The 21,050-nt window shown below is 45.2% G+C and overlaps 1 protein-coding gene across 1 annotated transcript in view; it reads right to left on the minus strand.

The window, feature by feature from the left end:
- Positions 1 to 7,110: 7,110 nt before the first annotated feature.
- The window catches only part of LOC115308243 (syntaxin-1A), a 30,418-nt gene continuing 16,478 nt past the window's right edge, over positions 7,111 to 21,050 (minus strand). The window contains exons 9-10 of the mRNA XM_029966090.4: positions 20,878 to 20,988; positions 7,111 to 16,131 (exon numbers count right to left, since the gene is read on the minus strand). Of these exons, the coding sequence (XP_029821950.1) occupies positions 16,054 to 16,131; positions 20,878 to 20,988 (189 nt within the window). The 3' untranslated portion in view covers positions 7,111 to 16,053. The remainder of the gene's footprint in view (positions 16,132 to 20,877; positions 20,989 to 21,050) is intronic.

Consider the following 21,050-nt stretch of genomic DNA (forward strand, 5'->3'; position numbering starts at 1 on the left):
CCCTGCGTCGTCTTACTTGGCGCGCAACTTTTTTAAATACAAAAACAAGCAAAAAACTTACCCCACGATGCACGTTTTTTTGAAGTGTGAATGCACCTTTACCGGCTCACTGGCGGCGCAGACACGCAGCGCCATGGGGTGGCAGTCATTGAAACTGACGCGCAGCAGCCAATGAGAGCCTCGTTCCTTGAAACTATAACGCATGCCAGCCAATGGGACCGAAGCCGAAATCCATCAGCTTCACTCCGCTCCTTTGGGATCGGGGGTGCCGCTTGGCTAGGCTTTTCGCGTGGCTTCAAAGTTGGGAGATACCGGATCGCGGCTTCACTTGGAGAAAGTTTAGGTGTCGTTTGGCGCGGCTTCAAAGCTGATGATGTTGGCTTGCTCCATGGAACAGTGTGCTTTTGCATTAAAAAAAACTCATCCATCGACACGTTTTCTCGCCAAGAATAATTTATTGCAAATTTTTCTGCGGATCAATTCAGACTCTTGGCCTTGTTGCAAAAACTTACGTTTTGTACCGGGACTTTGAGAGTTGCGGGCTCTACAAGCAACCCTCAAATGGGAGCTCCGCGTCAATCTGAACGTTCTCAACTAAGCACATGTGCATTTTCTGAAAGAGCACAATAAACTGAGCCTAGAGCAGCAACTAAATTTCTCCCAAAAACTTTTAAATAATTTTGAATCACAGAAACACCATGTAATATAACCGAAACCGAAACACCTGCAACTTTACTTGTCGGCTGTCTTGTTGTGGTGTCAGATGCATAAACATCAGCACATGGGCGCAGCTTCATGCCGTGTTCCAAAACTTGCTACATTTTTCTCCAAGGGAAGGGTTATGTACTTTGGCATCCTAAGGTTTTCCAATCTGTGTTGTCGTGCGACACGACCCACCAAAGTAACTCGGATCCATTTGGGTAATATCTAAGACAGAGTCTCAGTGGCTGGACTTTTTGTAGCAGCTTTTGTAGCAGGCAAAATATTGGTTTGGAGCAGCCAATGAAAACACTTTTGGAGCAGATGCAAAAATTTGTTAACATGAAAATGTGATTGCATCCAGTGCTTAAAGTCTCGCGCAGGTTGAGAGGGCCCTACAACAAAGGGGGGGTTCTGACAAGATGTGCTAGATGCACATAAAATAAGCCCCACTGCCGACTTTGCCCACACTCTACCCGCAGCCCTCAAATTGCTAATCCCCAAATGTCACGTCCCTGAAAACAAGCTATTTTATTGCAAGATACGATTGTGATTTCACTAATGCTGGGGCTGGGGAGGAGGGTTTCACACCTATCCGTAAAATATCGGTGGGGAGCCTAACACCCCGAGACCCCTCAGACTTTAATCCCCGTTTGCATCGCTAAATGAGTTACTATCTAAAATGACAGATTATTCCTCTTTGATACCTCCTTCCCCTCACTTCGTTAAATGCTTTTTAGTTTCCCTCCTACACCCGCCGGACCAGCGGCAGTCTGGCAACTATGGTCAGCGGGCAACCTTGGTCAGCGAATTTGGGTATGCCAGATGGAGGAAAGCCCTTATCTGTTTAGGATACCCTAGACACATGTTAACACTGATCTTATATTCTGTTTGCAACACACTCTTTTACGCCTGTGCCAGATATGGTACAACATGCATTTTAAATGATGTACACGTTTTACACTTCCTAGACCTGTGGATTCTCAAACATTATATAGCGAGGGACCACCTGGAAATGAAAGTGAAAGCGAGGACAGTCTGATGATGGTGACGACCTTTACGCGAAATCAGGAGAAGAGGCTGTATCCCTGTACGACTCATCATCCGACAGAGAATCGATTGATGACACAATACCATAATACCCCAACTTGGAAAGAAAACAAAATTGTCTATGATCCCGACGCTGTGAAATTTTCTGGCGATACCACACTTCCACGAGAAGTTACCTAACTCGACGCACCTCTTCAATAATTCAGATATTTTATTACACCCGAGATTGTGAAGCACATAGTCGATCAGGCAAACCTGTACTCAGTACAGTGTGAGCCAAACAAGCCAGTGTGTGTAACTGGAGCAGAACTTGAACAGTTCTTTGGAACAATTCTCTTCATGTTCATTGCGAAGCTCCGAGCAACGAGGCTTTATTGGAGCAGCCACATCGGGCAGCACATTATTTTGGAGATTCTATCGTGCAACCGATGGGAGGAGCTCAAGCAGTTCCTCCATGTCAAAGACAACATCATGTTTGTTCCCGTTGGTCACCCATCTCACGACAAGCTGCACAAAATCAGACCGCTTCCGGACATGCTGAATGTGTGGGTGTGCTTGATTCCTAGAGAGGAGCATCTTGCGATAGATGAGCAAATAATCACGACGAAAGAAAAACAGTACAACATTGAAGTGTTTGTTGGCACTCAGAACAACATTGTACCAGTTGGATGTCCAGACCTCGGTGCTAGCGGCAACGTATAGTCTCGCGACTGTGCAAGACTGTTCCTGAGCAAAAGAACCCCAAAATTGTTTTTGACAAGTGGTTGACCAGTGTGCCACTTGCAATTCAACTCGCCAAGAAAAGCTTGCTTCCTTCAGGAACAGAGAGCAAAAAGATTGCCTGGGTGCAAGATACCACAAGAAACAGAGATGAAAGCCAACGGACGTGGCACCACGACTGAATGAACCACAGCAATCGACGGGTGTTGATGTGTGTGTCGTGGCGTGGTACAAGGTGGTGACACTTTGTCTCTACTCAGTGTCACTAGTTGTGCGCAGTGCAGGCGAAGGCAACACCAGGCAAGAAAGGGCGAGCACTAGGAAGGCAGGACGGGAAAGGAGGATGAGGGGAGAAAGGGAGGGCACTAGGAACGTTAGAGAGGAGGTTTCTCTCCTTCCCAGCCTTCCTAGTGCTTGCCCTTTCTCCCCTCGCCTGGCATTGCCTTTGCTTGTACTGCACCCAACTAGAGACATGGAGTACACCCATGTAGGAAGTGAACCAATGGCTGAAGCGGAGGGTAGGACAAAAAAACAACACCTAATGGTTTTGTGCCCGCAGTCGGTTAAAATATTCAACAGCTACAGGGGGGAGTGTGCATCTTCCGGACTTAATGCTAGGGCTTTACAGAATTCAAACCAGATCAAAGCAGTGGTATTTCAAGATATTTTTTTCATATCCTAGATTTGACAGTAGCAGAGTTGGGCAGAAATACTCAAAAATGTATTTGGAAATACAAATACTGGGATACATTAAAATAGTAGCTAAAATACTGATACTGAAATATATCTGTAAAAATGTATCGCGATACATATCGGAAATACATTTCAAATAGCGGTAAGAAGTATTTGGAAATACAAATACAGGAATACATTTTAGGAAGGTCAGAAATACAAATACAGAAATACTGATACTGCAATACATTCTTCGAATTTGCTTGAGATGCCAAAACAGGTGAAGCTTGAAGTTGGAAGTGGAAGTTTTTGATCCCGAGATTACTTTCCTGTAGGCATGGCACTATGCCTTGAAGGAAGTGGTTTCGAACGGCTAGGAGTCTTCAATGGAGTCAAAGGAAACGTTCCATCTAGGACTGGCCGCAATCCCTTCTCTGACATCCTGTCTGTCTGACGAGGGATGCGAAAAGACTTCGACCTCTAAAATTCGATGTCACCCTAAATCCCACCAAAACGTCACAACGCCCCTGACCAATAAGGATGCCCCTGTCAACATTGATCACATGACGTCACGGCGGAATGAACTCGTATTCTTTATCTGTTGGTGTGGTCTTAAGCATGAAAATTTACCACGCTGTTGTATGAAAGGACAATGCATACTTTCGTTGTAGGTTATCTCGTTGAAGATTGTGCAGGCAGTGTCATTTGAAATTTTTGAGAATAGTGGACCACCTGAAGCATCCTGAAACACGTCTTATCGTCTGTTACGGCTGAAAAAACGATACGTTAGCATCCATGTTGCGAAGGTCCTTTCTGCCGACCCTCCGCCACCGACGCATGGATTGCAGTCCTCAAGTCTCGCCTTGCATCATCCAAAGAGACCTCGTGGATTGCGACCTTATACTGCCGGCACAGGTACGAGCTCTCCGAGAAACAGCGCGCTTGAGACGAGTCGCAGCTGTACGGAGTCCGAGTTGGCACCGCGAGGCCACGTCTGGCCTCCTTTATGGGTTTCGGATCGTCAGAGCAGCGGGTCACGTTCACGTCGGCTGATCACGTACCCTTGAGCCGTGCAGTATTACGGGCGCAGACGCAGACACATTCGAATATGTGTTGAACTTCACTGCGTGAGTGATCCTACTATTTCAAGCCAACCACCGCCCGGCTCGTGCTGCAACAGACTGTGACTCAGCTTTTCCCGCTGGGTGAACTGTGTACGCTAAGGCAAGAGAGACGGTTAGCAGCGGGCTTTGGATCCCAGCAAACAATGACTCAAGAAATCCCTACCTAAGGACCTGAGGCACAAGATGCTCCGACTCCACTTCTGGCACGCCACCTGGTTCGAGTCCCCGACTACGCATTACTTCTCAGAAGAAAGACGAAGCATAGAAAAATAGTTCGGAAAATCGAAAGGAGCCTTTGTCAGCACACTAACAATGCCCCAGTACCACCTTGGCCCTGGTGCCCTCAGGAAAAAAAAAAGCGTCTGGATTTTTTTTTTTTTTTCAGAGGGGGGGGGGGGGGGTATATCTTAAGAAATGAAACGAAATACATTTCATCCTGATTGTATCGCGATACAAAGAAACATACCAAATGTATATCGATAGAGGAATACAGATACTGGTGAAAAAAATGTATCGCGATACAGAAATACAGATACGAAATGTATTTCTGAAATACTATCGCGATACATTTGTATCGCGATACTGCCCAACCCTGGGTCACAGTAGTAAACTCTTGGCTCCTCTGGAGGCGAAGGAATGGAAAAGGAATGCAGCTAGCCGACTTCAAGTTGTCTGTAGCTGAAGGTCTCTGCAAAGCTGGAAAACCTGCCGTGAGAAAATGACGGTGCCTGAGCAATGAAGTCGAGGCTCAACTTGTTGAGAAAAGTAGACATGGTCCTGGAGCTGCAGTGCCCTCACAGGACGTTCACCTGGACAAGACAGACCACTTCTCCCTTCTGGATTGAGACACGGGCAAGATGCAAGTTGCAGAGTTACCAGGCAAAATCATTCGTGGCATGTCAGAGATACAATGTTTCTCTCTGCTTGAACAAAGAGAGGAACTATTTCTTGAGGTTTCACACGTCCTAAAATTGTATGTTGTTGACACAAATCTGTCAGTTTTTTCTTCTAAACAATAAATATTTATTTTATTGCACAAACTGTATGGTAAAAATAAGTTTACATTTTCTCGTGGTTGCAATAAAAGTACACATACTGCATACTGTGAAATACTATATGGCACAAACTTAATTTTATAAATATCTCATGTTTATATTAATTTTCTAGACACATTTTAAGTTATGTTTTTATATTCACAAGCTGTATGAAATATACTTTTCTTGACGATGCAAGATAAGTCATGCGGTAAAGGGTTAATAGGACTTTGGAAAAAAAAACTAAGAATAGCCCCTTATACCTGGTTGCACCATGCACCATTCCCTCCCATCCCTCAAATTATAACCTAAAAAAAGTTTCAACGTGCGTGTGGAACTGGTTATAGTCCCCATTCAAACAAAGGCCGCCTACCTTTCGAGCGTGCTCATTCAAAACTTAAGAGGCATCGCGGTGTGTGGCTTGCCTCGGTTCGGCGCTGAACAAGTCGTGTCATCACGACGCGTGACAAAGCTTTAAAGGACAGGTGAAACAATTAAAAAAGAGGCAGGATTTCCTTCACGCATGCTGGAGGAGGTGTCTGGTATTTTACTAAAAAAAAATCTGAAGGGGCCAGGTAATTGGGCGCCACGGAAGAAATTTGTAAGACCGGTAGTGCTTCCATTCCTCCACAGCGTGACCCATAATGTTCAAAACGTCAGTATGATGTGCCAGTTGTTTTCAACGCTACTAGCAAATTCATACCGTTGTGCACGAAGGTCCGCTTGTCAGGAAAAGAAAATGCCATTTTTTCTTGTGGGAACACGTAAATCGTTTTGTCCATTGCCGTTTGGGTATTGTGTGTCTGCATTCCGCTCTCTTGTAGTAAGGCCTATGTGGGCCAAACAGGACGCTGTATTAACGACAGACTGAGGGAGCACTGCAACTCTTTGCAAGACTCAGGCTGGCCATTTAGCAGTCCACTGCGGCAGGTGTGGGTGCGCTCCCGTGTTTGAAAATACAAATATTTTAGAATGATTTAAAGAGCAGAGAGTGCGGGACGTCTGGAGGCTTTCAATATCAAAACTTTGGGCGATAGCTGCATAAGTCACTAGTCTCTTGCTTTTACAGATGCTGAGGAAGCATTCTTATCGGCAACAATGCCACAAGCACATTAAGTTTTTTTTTTTTACAGCGGAGCTGCTAAGGGCTAGGTTCCCCAGGATCGTGTCCGTGTATGTTGATACAAACCTACCTGGACAGCTACCGCCATCTATAAGCGACGGCGGCAGAAGAATGGATAGTTGGGTGCTTTGGTGGGAATTCATCGTAGGAAACAGCGCGAAAAACAGACAACAACAAAGAAGCACACAGTGTATAAAGTACAGCTCCGCTGGTCTTCCTTCTTCATGACAGTAGAAAGGCTGAAAAATTTTTTTTTTCACCCCCATTTTTTGATTATATTAGGAGGGTTATTAAACGGCGCATGTGCAGCCGATAAAAAGGCTTTTATAGTTTTATTACACTTTTAGTTGTAAGCACTTGTCTGTCGTAAGTCCTTTTCTTTGTCCTGGTTTTTGTGCGCTTTTTATTTCACCATGAACCACTACCAACAGTCCAGCTTTCAAGTTTCTCAAAAGAAAATTAACATTATGATTAAATATTTCGTACGCATACTCACGAGTGAATATTTAGTACATGGTAAAAATTTTTATAAAAATCAATGGCCATCAATATTTCTTCCAAGCTTCCTTTTAACAATTCCATCTAGTTGCGCTTTCATGATCCCCCATATTTGTTCAAATGTAAACATGTGAGATATTTACAAGCTAAGAGGTGTAAATGTCATCTGGATGCTAGGCAATACAATGTGTTCTAGAGGGCAGAATCATTGTTTATTTGAAATTATATCACTTATGTACACAAACAGAAACAATATTAAAACAGAGTGCATAGGCATATCATTTTCTTTTTAATTAAATCAAACATTGTCAACAGTACCAATAGCCAAAAAGAAAAACCAAAGAAAAAAAGCCTGAGATAACAAAGGTGCCAACATTCAGCATCTTTCTTTTTTTCATATTTGTTCTCAAGCTGATATTTCAAGAGCCCAACAGTTAAAAGCTTGAAACGCCCAACATGCCACATAAATTGAACGCTTTGAACAGGAAAAAGCAAACGGGTCATATAATGTTGCAAACTGCCACTCTTAAAAAATCACAGCCAGGGATTCTTTTTTTTTATTTTATTTTTACGAAGTGAGGGAAATACCGGGAGCAGAAGTTTTCTCGGATTCACATTCCCTCGTGTGTCAATAAGGCATCTACATTGATCGCTCACAAACAGAAAAACTTGAAGCGCGGGCGAGGTGGAATGCACCAGCTTGCCCCCAAACACTCCGCAGAATGATCTAAAACGCAATGCGCGTCGACCAAACAAAAGAATGAGTAACAAACAAACAAGACGCGTGTGATGGTCGGTTGTACGGAAGACATTGGCTATTAAAACAAGCTCCAAATGAAGAATGACACCGTCTTGCTCGGGAGTCCGCTTTGAAAGCCTGCGTCAAAACTCTAAAGCAATACTGGATGATTTCAGACTCGCATAAGCTAACTAACAATATAGACACTGGTTTTCCTCTCATTACACGACAGAGACCACTTTTAAAAAGAGGCAGTCCTTATTCTTTTGTGTTTTCAACACCGGGCGAGATGAAAAAAACAAAAAAACAAGACAATTGCAGTGGTCAATGGCGAAAGACAAGTCATGAGTTCGAGCTGATACAATGCAGAAATCAACATTTTAAAGAATAAAAAGAAGCACTTGTTTGAAGTCTCGGAAACAGCCATTACACAGTTCAAGCCTGAAGCATCATGGGTTTAACACTATTTTTACCTAGATAGTGTAGAAAGTGGCTTCCGCGCGGGAAGTTCCAATGGACAATAGTATTCTCGAGGTGCCATTCTCTGTAGAAGGAGTCACAGATGAGCGCTTTCTGATTCACACACATATATTATTAGCAATACCTATCTATTCCAACAGGTAGGTATTATCGTATATTATATACACAGTCCTAGATTGCTACAACATGGAAAGCTTAAGTAACGAGAAAGAAAAAAATAAAAGAGTCCGTCGGAATCAATGTTAACCTGTAGAAACGTCCAGCAACACTGAGCAGAAGGCGTGCTGGGAAACAAAGTTCTAGTTCTAAGATTGTTGTTTTCACAGCGCCTCACAAAAAAGCGCCCATAAAAAAAAGAATTCGTTGCTCTATGCACAGTTCATTCGTAATGTTACTGACAAATGGACTATGATAACCAAATTTAGTGGGGGAACCGTCGTGGCCGAACAGACATCTGAAGCGTGTGCCCGGTGTGGGAGACGTTTACGGCAGGCGGACACGTTTCCAAAGCCAACTCCATCATCAAACGATACGCGTCGAAACCTCCGAGCGGGGCGGGGCTATCAAAGACAGATATCACGTCAAAGCGAAGCAATCTTGTTGCAACAAAAAGGAAGGTGAAAAGAAACTCTTTTGCGGATATTCTGCAACTGATAAACGGAGGCTACAGAGATCGTAGCAGGCCGAAATGTATGGGGGCTTCGTACGACCGGGAGCGGAAACCAGATAAGCAACAACCTCTTGCCGCAAGGAACAACTGCTTGCTATGTATGTAAAGGTAATTGGTACCCATGGAAAACGCCAAAGAGCCGCACATCATTTCTCCTCTCTTGCGGGCTTCCTCGAAGCGATGCTGGAAACGTGCAAGGCAGTCGAAGTGCGCTTGGGTTCCACGTTTACGCTTCCACAACCGTCTCTGGCAGACGCAAACAATCAACAGGAATACAGGATATGCTCAATTGCACTTTTCTTTCTTTACTTCCAAATGGTATATTTGCGCTCCCGGAGATGGATGGTATGGGCGCTTCTGTTTTAGCGGTCGACATGCGCAGTCAGATTCCGAGTAGTTCGTTTGTCATCAGATCGGAAAAGCGAAAAGAGACCACTGCATCTCGCGAAGCTTGGTGCACCATCAAAGAAAAAAACAATAGTAGTAAGAACGGGCGCACGTCCACAGAAACATGAGGGAACGTGCCGGCACTGCCAGCGATTAGATTGCCCTATAAGTGTCAACAATGGATTTGATTGGCTAAAACCGAGTATGAGGTGTTGGTGAGGGAAGAGGGGGCGGGGGCGCGAATCTGAGAAGTAAAAGAGAGCTCGAGCTTATAGGTACGCATGTATGCATATCGTATATATTTATTTATATACGTGTATATATTTACAGAGTTGTACTTATGTACAAAAAAACTGCTAGATCAAAGATAGAGAGAGAGAGAGCGAGAGAGAGGGACATTTACAGAATGTGATGCTGACAAGACACTGCTGCGCGCGCACCGGAGAAGTCGTACCTACGAAAACTGAGGATAAGACGACGCGGGGATTGCTATGGTGAAAACAACAGCAATTATTATTATTATTATTTTTCCTCCTTTCCCGCAGCCAACGTTCCAATCGTGCACCGATCGGCCAAAGGGCCGATCGGCACTCAAGGACGAGATGCAGTCGTTGTCTTTATTACCGTTCTGGTCGCTTATTCTGCCCGCGCTCTCTTCCTACGTGATGGCAACTGGCAGAAGAAGAGTGCACAACCTGATGGCAAGCCTTAGAGAACTAAACAAACAAAAAAACCATGTAGAGAATGCACACCGATTTAAATCCCCACGTAGACAAGAGATGCGCTGCTACGACGGCCTAGCACAGACATTTTACCGAGATAGAACCTGAGTCAGATCTGCTCCGCACGTTCCTGAACCGCCCACAGGAGTGCAAAAGAGAGCTATTGCTTGTGTTGCCTAGTACAGACCGTATTACAGCTTTCCGCCCTTTTTTTCCTTTACTCCTCCGTCACCAGCTTCCACACGGAATTATACATTATGTATAGGAGAATATATGTATATAGTCTGAAACGACAAGAGAATTCGAGGCAGTCCAACGCACCGCTAGACATCCATGCGCGCCTGTGTCCCCCCCCCCCCCCCCCGTTGGGTGGGTACACCAACTTAGCACCATTTCACAAAGAGTGACACACACATTTTTTTTTTTTCTCGGCAGACTCTCTCTCCCTTGAACTCAAGAACGCACGCAGAAGCCACGCGGAACGTCGGAGGAACGTTCCGGAGTTGAAATGAAGGACACGAACAACAAGGAAACGAAGAACAAACATGGGGCAGGTTAGAAATGCTCGGCCCACGGACGACGCAACGACCCGTCGGCGAGAGAAAGACGTGTAGGAAAAAGACGAGGGGTGAAGTAGCACTATTGACCTGACTGACGCGCCAATACGGTAAACAGGAGAGGCAGACGGGGAGATCTGTGATGTCACCAACGACGTCACTGGCAGTATCGGCTTGTGTTTGCAGCGACAACGAGAAGAAGAGTCAACCTTTTCTACGCGCTCGGGGACCGAGAAAACGAAAAACAGGCGCCTCGCCGGAACAGACCCGACACCTTGGACGAGTCCCGGCGACTGCGCGGTCCCCGGACAGGCGGTTGGCGCAAGAAAGAGGATACGCATGATTGTTGTGAAAGAACGTCGTTCAGGCGGACCCATTCGTCGGCAACCACAAAGCAACCTTCTGCAGTCTCATTCGGGGCTGCCCCGTTGAAAGTGACCACATGCACCACACCACAGACGGCCAACCGTCGTCCAACAGCTGGCCCATGGTCAACCAGCCACTGACCAACAGTTGACCGATGGTCATTCAGCAGCCGACCAATACTAACCAGCAGCTGACCAATAGCCGGCCAGGAACCGGCCAACAGTATGACCACGCTCCTTCCTCACCAACTCCTCAAAATTGGGGGTTGTTATTGCCAGCACACCAGTGGAAAGGAACGAACCAAACCAATATAGTCGAACAAACGCAGACACATCTACGGTACTCGCACCGAGGAACAGGACACTCAAAGGCCGCAAAACCGGGGCAGTCAACAACAATTCGCCTTCCACAGAGTCCCACCGAAATGAAGTCGAGCGCAACCGACAGTTCATCTGCAAGCGATTCCTCAAACGATGCTTACTCTGTGTACATACTAACGAGATTCAGTACTGGGAAGGTCCGTCCCCTTACCCCGAGTGACAGCGACTCGTTAAACTTCTGCGGGACTCTACGGCCTACCACGCCGCTTTCTATGCAAGCGGTCTACACACTCCTCGCTCCTCCCAACCGCCGGCAGGTGGCGCTACCGCGTGCATGCAGCCCCCTGGTGGGATCCGGAGGAACTACTCTTTGGGGTTCTTGCCGCTTTGCAGGACATTAGGTCTCCTCTGTCTCTAGCGTACGATGAAAACAACGAAAAAGCAGAGCTCTCCTCATCTTGCAGCGGGTCGTGCGGGAGTTCCTTGGGTCGGACACCAGATGTCACCGGCTGCTTTCCTCTCGACGTCCTTAGGACATGCCCAACCAGCTGCCCAGCGTGGAGACCAGGATGATGACCAGAATGACCACGCAGATCAGGATCATGATTTTCTTCTGCGGATGAACAAGACACCACTGCAGTCAACTGGTTTCTCTAGTCGCAAGAGGCTTTTAAAGCTTCATGTAAACCCAAAACAGAAGTCACGCTGTATTGGCCTTTTTGGCCCACCGAAGCATAAACACAAGCTTCCGCACTTTAAGAAAAAATGAACTTCCTGCTCTTCGAACATCTACAGAATCAATCAGACTTGATTCTGCTACAGCGCGAGAAGACTAGTACAGCTGCTGACCGATTTTTCGGACTTGCAAAATTTAGCGGGAAAAACGATGTCACATGACTTCGTGTCACATCACCCATGAACAAATCAATTTCTCCGCTAAATTTACCAGGGAATTGAATTCGTGTTGAGGTCACGTGACGTCAGTTTTTCCGCTAAATTTAGCGCGGTTACGCCGACGCCGCAAAACACGGAAATGGGTGCCTAGGAGGTGTGCTCTAAAAGGGTTTCGGGTCACAGTTCTGTTGATTTAAAAAAAGTATGAAATTTGTTTTTCATCAGAACAGAACATTTTTGCAAAGAATTACGAGATTTACCGCACTTGCCAACTTTGACGCGGACAGAGTTTGACATTTTTATAATGCTCCACTACCTCGCAATCCCAAGACCTCCGTGTGTCAATTGTGCAGCACTGGTCTAACCGCCAATTCACAGTTATAAAAAATAGTTATTTCCTTGAAACTATCAAAGCATTGAGACATGGAAAAAAAAAAGTGCATATCAACATTTACATACTACACTATTACTTTTCAAACAATATTTGAAAGCTAAATAAAATTTCAGGAAGCCAGAGCGGTAAAAAAAAGTCTTTGTTAACAAGCGGCTTAAAAATACCCGAATAAGGACGTTCTTAACCCGGAGCAGTGTGAAAAACACGGTAGAACTGAATTGACACAACTGGCTGGGTAAATGTGCTGCCTTGAAAGTGTATTTTACATCTCAATAAATGTGACACAACAGCTTCATTAGATGACTCAAGCACAGTACAGCAGCAGGGGATAATGAGCCCAACATGTTTGTGCTGCACAAGCTCAAAATCGGAAAGAACAAAGCAAAACTTGTCAGAACAAAAGGACAAACAAAACAAAAACAAAAAACCTGACTCACCGAGGGGAGACGCAGGTGCCGCTAATCTGCCACACGATGTCCAAACCAAACATCAGAAGAGAATGTCATGTTTGTACGAAACCAAATGAAGAAATACAGAAATTAAAACAACAACAAAAAGAGACAGTACCGTAAGAAAATAAAAACCACTTTAGCAAACCACATTCTTCATCACTCCATCAGCTGGTGGGATGGCCTCCGAAAATCAGAGTCCCCAAGTTTAGCGAAAACTAGTCGATTAGCAGGAAAGAGCAGAGAACTCTCTCAAATGTGTGACAAACAAAATTCAAAGGTAAAATAAGTTTGTTCAGAGACTTTACAACAAGTTTCAAACAACAGAGAATCGTCGGAGAAATGAGGTGGGAACCAGTTTTGCAGACATGTTTGACAGCACAAAGATACGAGACAGAGGCAGTTATGAAAAAGGAAGGCTTGTAATCCGTCAGTTTTAGTGCTCCAGCGAGGCTTTTGATCCCGTGTCAAATAAAGTACTGAAAGGAATGTAAAATTCATCTAAGCTGGCACTCCGGCATTACATGCTACAGAGGCAGATGGTAGTCAATGCTTCGAATATTCGCTAAATGCTGCGCGACTCTAGACCAAACCGCCAGTTCTTCTCCCAAGATTTTTTTACTCAGCCACGGTGATATTTCAGTCACAGAAAGTTCCACATTTACACGAATGCATGACTACGGTTTCAATTGAGATGTAAAAGTTGGGTCGTTATTTTTGGGTCAATCCAATATTTTGAGCAATCTATCTTGAGCCGCAACCCATTTTCAAAGATAGAAGTTTAACCCCAAATACAGCCAATGACACGCAACAGGTGTGTTTTGTGATTATCCGATTTACATGGCGGCATGTTATGTATCGTCGGCTTCTCCTGCACATCTCTACAGACTAACCAACGTGCAGCAGGTTCACGTTCCAAATAGGTGAAGCCCCGAAATAAAACGCGAGGCAGTAACCTCCTTGCTTCTAATCCATGTAAACATTTCGCATGCTTCAACAAGTAACACATAGTGTCAAATGTGTGTGTGTGTGAAAAGTGCGTCGCGGGAGTGCGACCACGAGCATGTGCACGCAAAAGTTAAATAAAACGCAATGCCACATTTTTTTTTTTTTTTTTTTTTATGACTCGCTTTTTTATGTTTGCAGATTTGATCCTTTCTTGGCGTCACGCTACACACCACAAATGCCTCGAGAAGAGAGTTCCGAGGCCCCAGCAAATCACAAAATGGAAGACAGTAGGGTCGAGTCTCGAAGCCACAAACAACAAGAAGCTTGAGCTTTAAAACCAAAAACAACCAAGAAAGAAAAATGTATAAAAAACAATCATACAATTAAAGAGCATGTATACATATCAATAAATAACAAAAGCATTAAACTGATTTATGCACTCCTTCGGCGAGAGAGAGAAAAAAAAAAGAGAGCATATTTGCAGAGTTGACACGGAAGAGGACGAACAGGCACTTCGGGCAGAGGCGTTGTGAAACTTGTCCCGCCGCGGAACATTGCAGGACAACAGTGGCGCAATAACTGCCACCGATAAAAGAATACTCCTCCGTCGTATAGGAACCGTTAACGTCTCCACCTACACAAAGGCAAGCAGGGGCAAACCCTGGAACCAGTTGCGAGTAAAAAGAAAGAGAAAGAGCTCACACAAGCAGAGTCATTGTTCCCCCAGCAGCACTTATTCGGCAAATATAAAAGCCCGAAACTTCCGAGCTTTTACCGAGCGGCCAAAAGCGTGTCTAGTTGTCTTCTTCTGTCCAACAATGGCCCGACCGATGAGTTTTCCGGCTTTCGGAAGGGAACGAGAGGCGGTTCGTTCCAAAGCACCAGATTGCACGGAGAGGTAAAGAGAGATCGGCTGGCCCCTTTTTCACTGGTCGGCGGCGCGGCAGTGTTCTCGAGATTAACCTCGAGTTGAGCGACGCAAAGGCATTTGGAAACTGGTTTCCGCGAGGGTCCTCGAACGTCGCCGTTTGGCAGCACAAAGAGACGACCGGGCAAACGATCGCCGTGGCGTTCCCTTCCACACGGCGCGCACCCCGATTCTACCCGCGCTCCGTTTCGCCGCAAGTCCAAGCGAGGCCGACGCTAGAACTCCAACTGCGCCATTCTTTAACTATGCCTCCACTTCACGAGCGCTCAAATTGTCGCAGTGTCGCGGCTTCTCCTTCGCTCGCGCTCGTGTCAAAACGGGTTGCGGTAATGCGTCTGCCGCCTTTGGACTCCTCTTGACCGATCTGAAGACACGGCTCCCATGCTGACCAGCAGGCCCAGCCGCGCACGTTTCGACCCAAAAGTGAGTTACGAAATAATGCCGGTAACGAAGTAATCGCGAGCAAACCCCCCTTCCCCACGAAGCGAGACGGGCAAAAGGCACGGCCGGCGACGTTCTCGGCCGACGTGGAATTGTCCGACTAAACGCGAGCTTCGGAGGAGCGTGTTCAGGCCGCTTAATGCATCTGCAGTCTGAGCGTGCTCGAGTGGTAACCGCTTGATTCGAACCTGCGTACATATTTTTATCGTTTTTTACACGTCATTCTTTTATTTTGGGATCGAAATATTTCTGGCGACGCTACGAGAGACTATTTCTGATATAAGACGCGTAGAACCGACCTCGTAAACACTGCGAAGCGTTTAGTTACGTACGCGGGTCGGAAACGTTCTGGGGCCACCCGACGGACGGTGCCGATGCGTTAACCGGCGTCGCCCGTCGGGCGGCCCCGAAATGCTTCCGACCGAAGAAAGCAGCTCCCAATTTGCTTCCTCCTCTGCCTCCCCTCTCCCAATGCTGAAAAATGAAGAATTCGAATTGGTTTACGAGGGAATCTGACGCGAGTGAGCACACTCAAACCCCAATTGTGCGAACGAGCCTTTCCCCTACTTCAACAAAGACCTACCCCACAAAAAATTGTGCAGCCACATTTAAGGAAGACGTCTCCGTCGACGGAAGCCCTCTACGGTAGTATGGATCGAACCCAGCAACAGGAGCCTTCTTGTGGACCTTTCCGTTGGTAGCAGTGTTTGCCTCTCCAGACGGACGCTTTTACGACGAGTTTTTCTTTTGGCTCGCGCCGCACGTTCCGTCGCCTGGGGAGGATTGCTGGGGGTGGGCGGTCGTCGCCTTCCTTTCCGGAAGGATCTCGTCGAGCACTTCAGGCCAGGTTCACCGCGAGGATGATGATTATGATGACGACTATCACGGCCACCACGGCGATTATGATGATGCATTTCTGGACGACGACGCAGGCCGGGTGGGTGGGCAAGTCAGTCGTAATAAGACCAAAAAAAAAAAGTGAAAAGAAAAAAAATTGGGGGAAGAGGTAGGGGAGGAAAAGAACAAAAAGGTAAACGCAAAATGAGCAGAATGAAAACCAACTCAACAAACAAAAACAAAAATGAAAAAAAAAAAAGAATTTGAAAACAAGCATTTTAAGCACTGAACAAGCAATGCAATAATAATAATTAAAAATAAATAAAACTGGATGGAACATTTACGTATAATTGTTCCTACTTACAGTGTGTCCCCTGAAAAAATTTACGGGGATTTTTTCGCCGCAAAAATTAACGACACTTCGCCGAACGCTTGGCCCCCACCGAAACGTTGCTCTAGAGGTTCCAACCAGATGCCAAAGCTTCGGAATGAACCCTTAGCTTATTCAAAAGTCGTACGCGATTGTCTGAAAAATTTCAATGGGAAAATGGGGCCTATTCTTGGTGACTGGTACCATTCAGCTCCATGTATGTAGCGTCTCCCTCCGACCGCCATTTTCCCATCTAACAATTCAGGAACTCCCATAAACTTATAATAAGACGACGGTTAGATCTGAAGCATTTGCATCTGGCTTGGAATGCTAGCGCTATATCTGGGTGGAAAATGAGCGTTCGGTACCGCATGGTTTGCTACAGCGGTAAAAGAAACCCTGCACTTTTACTGCAAGAGTAATGCATTATCAGTTCTGCCCTTCTGCTGTAAGAACATAAAATCTGACTAAACAAACCTTACAGTAACTATAAGAGACCCCCATCAAAAAAATAAAGAAAAATGAACCCGCTATAAAATAAGGCAATTGCAAGGATTACCAGATGACTGCTACAATGTGGAAATGTGTATCCTGAAATTTAATCAAAGAACAATCCTATATTCTCTGTTGTAGGGGAATAGGAATTTTCTTCCCTGAATGACAAGCATATGAAATGGAGTATGAAAAGTGCATCCATCGATGAAAGACATAGAAATCAGTTGGACAGCTAATCAATTCAACGGTGTAAATGGCTGGGCTGAGGCAAGTGTAAAACGCACTGCCTAGCATTACGCCCGACGGGGCCCTAAATAAAAATTACGTCCTCCGACGTAACCCAAAATGAAAATTAAAGTTGCGTCCCACGGAACTCTACATAAAAATTAAAGCTACGTCCGATGGGCACGAAACAAAAGTTAAAGCGTCCTAACCTACGCAACCTCATTGAATGTTTCGCTTTATCGCCAATACATGACGTAAATACAAAAATAACGCAAATTATTACTGCGTTGCGTCCCATGCAGCATTCGCAGACCGGTTGAAATCGCGTCTACATCCATGCCTCCAGATATGTCGAGGCGGAAGCCTTGACATGGGCTCGATGCACGTCACATACATTTTTTTTTCCTTCTTTTTGTTCCCCTTCTTTGAGACGATTTATTGCGATTTCTTTTTCCAATGTGAATTCACTTCTTGCTATATGCGACACTCAAAAGAAAAGTGAAGTAACATTAACCAAATGAAAAATGAACCACCAACCCCCCCCCCCCCCCCCCCTTTTTATTTAAGCATTAGTTATGCCGGTTCGTAGCCCTTGCTGGCTTGTGCTGAGAGCAAAATTGATATGGCTAAGGGCAGAGGGTCTATCGTCATTCTCACACCTGGGCGGCTTCCCCAAACAGCTCTTTATTTAGACAATCTAAAAGAAAACACTGCCAAATCTAGCGCGCATGGTGACTTGAGTGGTACGTGAAGATTATGCCAGTTTTCAACAAGTCTGCCGGAAACTCACCTGCTCTAAACAGAACACGTCCATATCCCATTACCATTCTTTTTCTCTTAGTAATCGGTTTGAACGTTCACGAGTGCTCACAAGGCGTTGCTGGCATAGACATCAAGCTCAAGGTACTTTTTTTTTCTTTTGTTCAATTTTGTGTTTTGCGGGATGTAACTTGAATTTTTTGCTTCGAGTTTTTTCATTTCATTTCATTTATTGTAGCCTTATATCACCCTTAGGGGGCTTTACACAAGGGGGGACATACAGCAATATATATTAAAACTCACAAAGAAAACACACACAAAAACATTCCTTCGAACGCACCCGTTATTTTCCATTTTTGGTTATGTCAGAAGTAACTCGAAACCTTGGGGTAAAGTTACGTCGGACAGGACGTAACTTCATTTTTAATTGAGGTAACTTGAATTTCGATTTCAGGTTCCGTGGGATCTAACGCTAGACACAGCGAATATAAAACTGCCTTAAACCACAAACCGTGCGCAGAGAAACATACCCATACTCAAAATAAATAATAAAAGCAAAAAAAAAAAAAAAAAAAAAAAATTGGTCTTTTGGGATACAGTTGAACCTCAATTTAACGAAACCCGATTTTACGGATTTCCCAATATAACGAACACATTCGGATTCCCCGCGCAGCCTGTGCCCTAAGAGTGACTTTCTCGATTTTACGAAGTTCCCGATTTAACGAAATAATTAGCGGGTCCCGGTGACTTCGTTAAATCGAGGTTCAACTGTAGTATAGATACAAACAAAAATTCATATCCTGGGCAATTGACAGACTGTTCTGATAGTAATAAGGGCCTGTTTTAAAAAGAGTGCTTGTCAAGAATTTAGAAAAGGAAAAAAAAAATTATAAAACATCTGGCACACCTATATTTACGCATGCACACAAAGTCAAAACATGGAAGAAAGCACTTCAAACTTACAATGCTATATCTTTATATATATATAAAAAGCACGAGATGGCTAAGCAAACAACATTTTTGAGTATATAGCGATAAGTTTGTGCGTAAGAAAAAACACACAATAACATCAAGATGTACAGAGTATCTTGTTATAATTTTTTTTTTTGTAATCAAACTGTAGGGAATTCAAAGGCTAAATATCTGAGCTGTATTTTATCACAAGTTAGAATTACAAGTTAGAATGAAATTAGAATCACCCAAAATAAAGTAGAGGAGGAATTGCGAGTTCCCTCCTTTTTGGCAGCTCCTCTGCATTTAAGACTGGTTCACACACTTGCGATTGCTGACGACTGGGTGCATTGCGACCTCTCGCGATGTTTTACGATGGGAGAATGCACACAGCAAACGCCATCTGTGAGGTGGCCCTGGAACTGCACTTCACTAGGGCAAAGGTTTGCCGGTATATGCAGGATCAAATGTATGTATCATCTACGAGAAATGGCCATCGGTTTGTTCTGTTAAAAGTTTTTTGAGCCAATAAAAAGACGAGAAAAAGAAATGTAGAGCCCTTTCACTTCATGTGAAGATAGAGGACCAGCGAAGCTGTTATCTTTACGATGCCTAGAGAACGACGTCTAGGACGATGCTCAGAGGGCAATGTCTAGGAGGACCTCAAGGATGACTTGGACAATTTCTAGGACGACCTCAAGGACGACCTCAAGAACGACTTCTAGGACGACCTTGAGGACAATGTCTAGGACGACCTCAAGGACAACTTCTAGGATGACCTCGAGGACGACCTCAAGGATGACTCCTTAAACAATCTCGAGAACAACCTCTCAAGCAGCCTCAAGGACGACGTCTGGGACGACCTCGAAGACGACTTCTAGGAAGACGCCTCGAGAAATTTAGCTTTTCCACTCTGGTGAAAACCAGAGTGTAAAGGCTGGAAAGGTTGCTGCCATCTAAGACAACCTGCAAGCCGATTGTCTGGTTACCGCCGTCGCTCATAGATGGCGGTAGCTGTCCAGAGTTTTGCGGCGACATTTGTTCGCCCGCTGACACAATACTGGGGAAACTAGCCCTTAACAGCTCCGCTATAAAAAAAATTAAACAAGTACACTTTAGACTGCTAAAAGGTAGGAAGGCGAAAGCCAGTCTAGGACGACCTCTAGGACGACCTGAAGGACGACGTTGAGAATGTCTAGGACGACCTCTAGGACGACAAGACGTCAAGAATGACGTCTCGAGCTAATATTAAAAAGACAACGAGAGAAAAAAATGAAAAAATGATGCAAGTACACTTAAGAGTGTTTACGTGTAGGAAGACGAAAGCCAGTCAAGGACGACATCTAGGACGATTTTAAGGACTACGTCAAGAACGCTGCATGGAGGAATACGTCTAGCATGACGTCGAGAACGACGCGTAAAAGAGGACACTTAAGGAGGCTGTAGGGCATCTGCCGTAGATGTAGACGCGGTTGCCTCGAAGTCCATCGCACGAAGCACACAACGAGCACAGATGAAGTCCGAAGGGTACCTTTTGCACACGGCACTCCGGCGATGACATCACGCTGATGACGTATGATGACATCATGCTGATTACGCTTGATGACATACTTTTATGGACATCTTTCGGGAACAATGCTGCCACCACTGATGCCGCTTGTTTTTCATGTACTGTGACAAGTGAGGTCATCCTAGAGTTCTAGGACCACTTCTAGGACGACCGGCAAAATGCCGCCAAGGACAGCATCGCCCTTGAGCATACGTCTCAGCGGCGCGTGCCACGCAATCGCATTCTTATGGCCATTTACTCGAAATTTTCGCTCCAATAGGGCAAGTAAAGCTTTTGCCGTAAAAAGTAAAAAATATATAAGAACCGCAAGCGTTTCACAGCCACTCGATAGATGGCGTCAGCTGTGTTCTCTTGTCGTTAGAGGTTGCGAGAACTCTGTCGCAAGCAACTGAAACTGTGCGAACAAGCCTTGGGATGCGGTGTGCCCCAAGGTTGCCAGAGACGCAAGAACTCACCCTCCGCGCCTTGCTTTGGTAGACGAGCGCTTTCTTGGTGTCTTGCTTGGCAGTCTCAATGTAGTCCCTGGCGTGCTCCACGTGGTACTCGATCCTGTCTATCATCTCACCCTGCACAAACACGGACACGCACATTCCCATGACCGAGAACTCTCCGAGATTGCCAGCGAAAG

This window comes from Ixodes scapularis, unplaced genomic scaffold, assembly GCF_016920785.2.
Source record: "Ixodes scapularis isolate PalLabHiFi unplaced genomic scaffold, ASM1692078v2 PGA_scaffold1__304_contigs__length_218370807, whole genome shotgun sequence".
NCBI lineage: Eukaryota > Metazoa > Arthropoda > Arachnida > Ixodida > Ixodidae > Ixodes > Ixodes scapularis.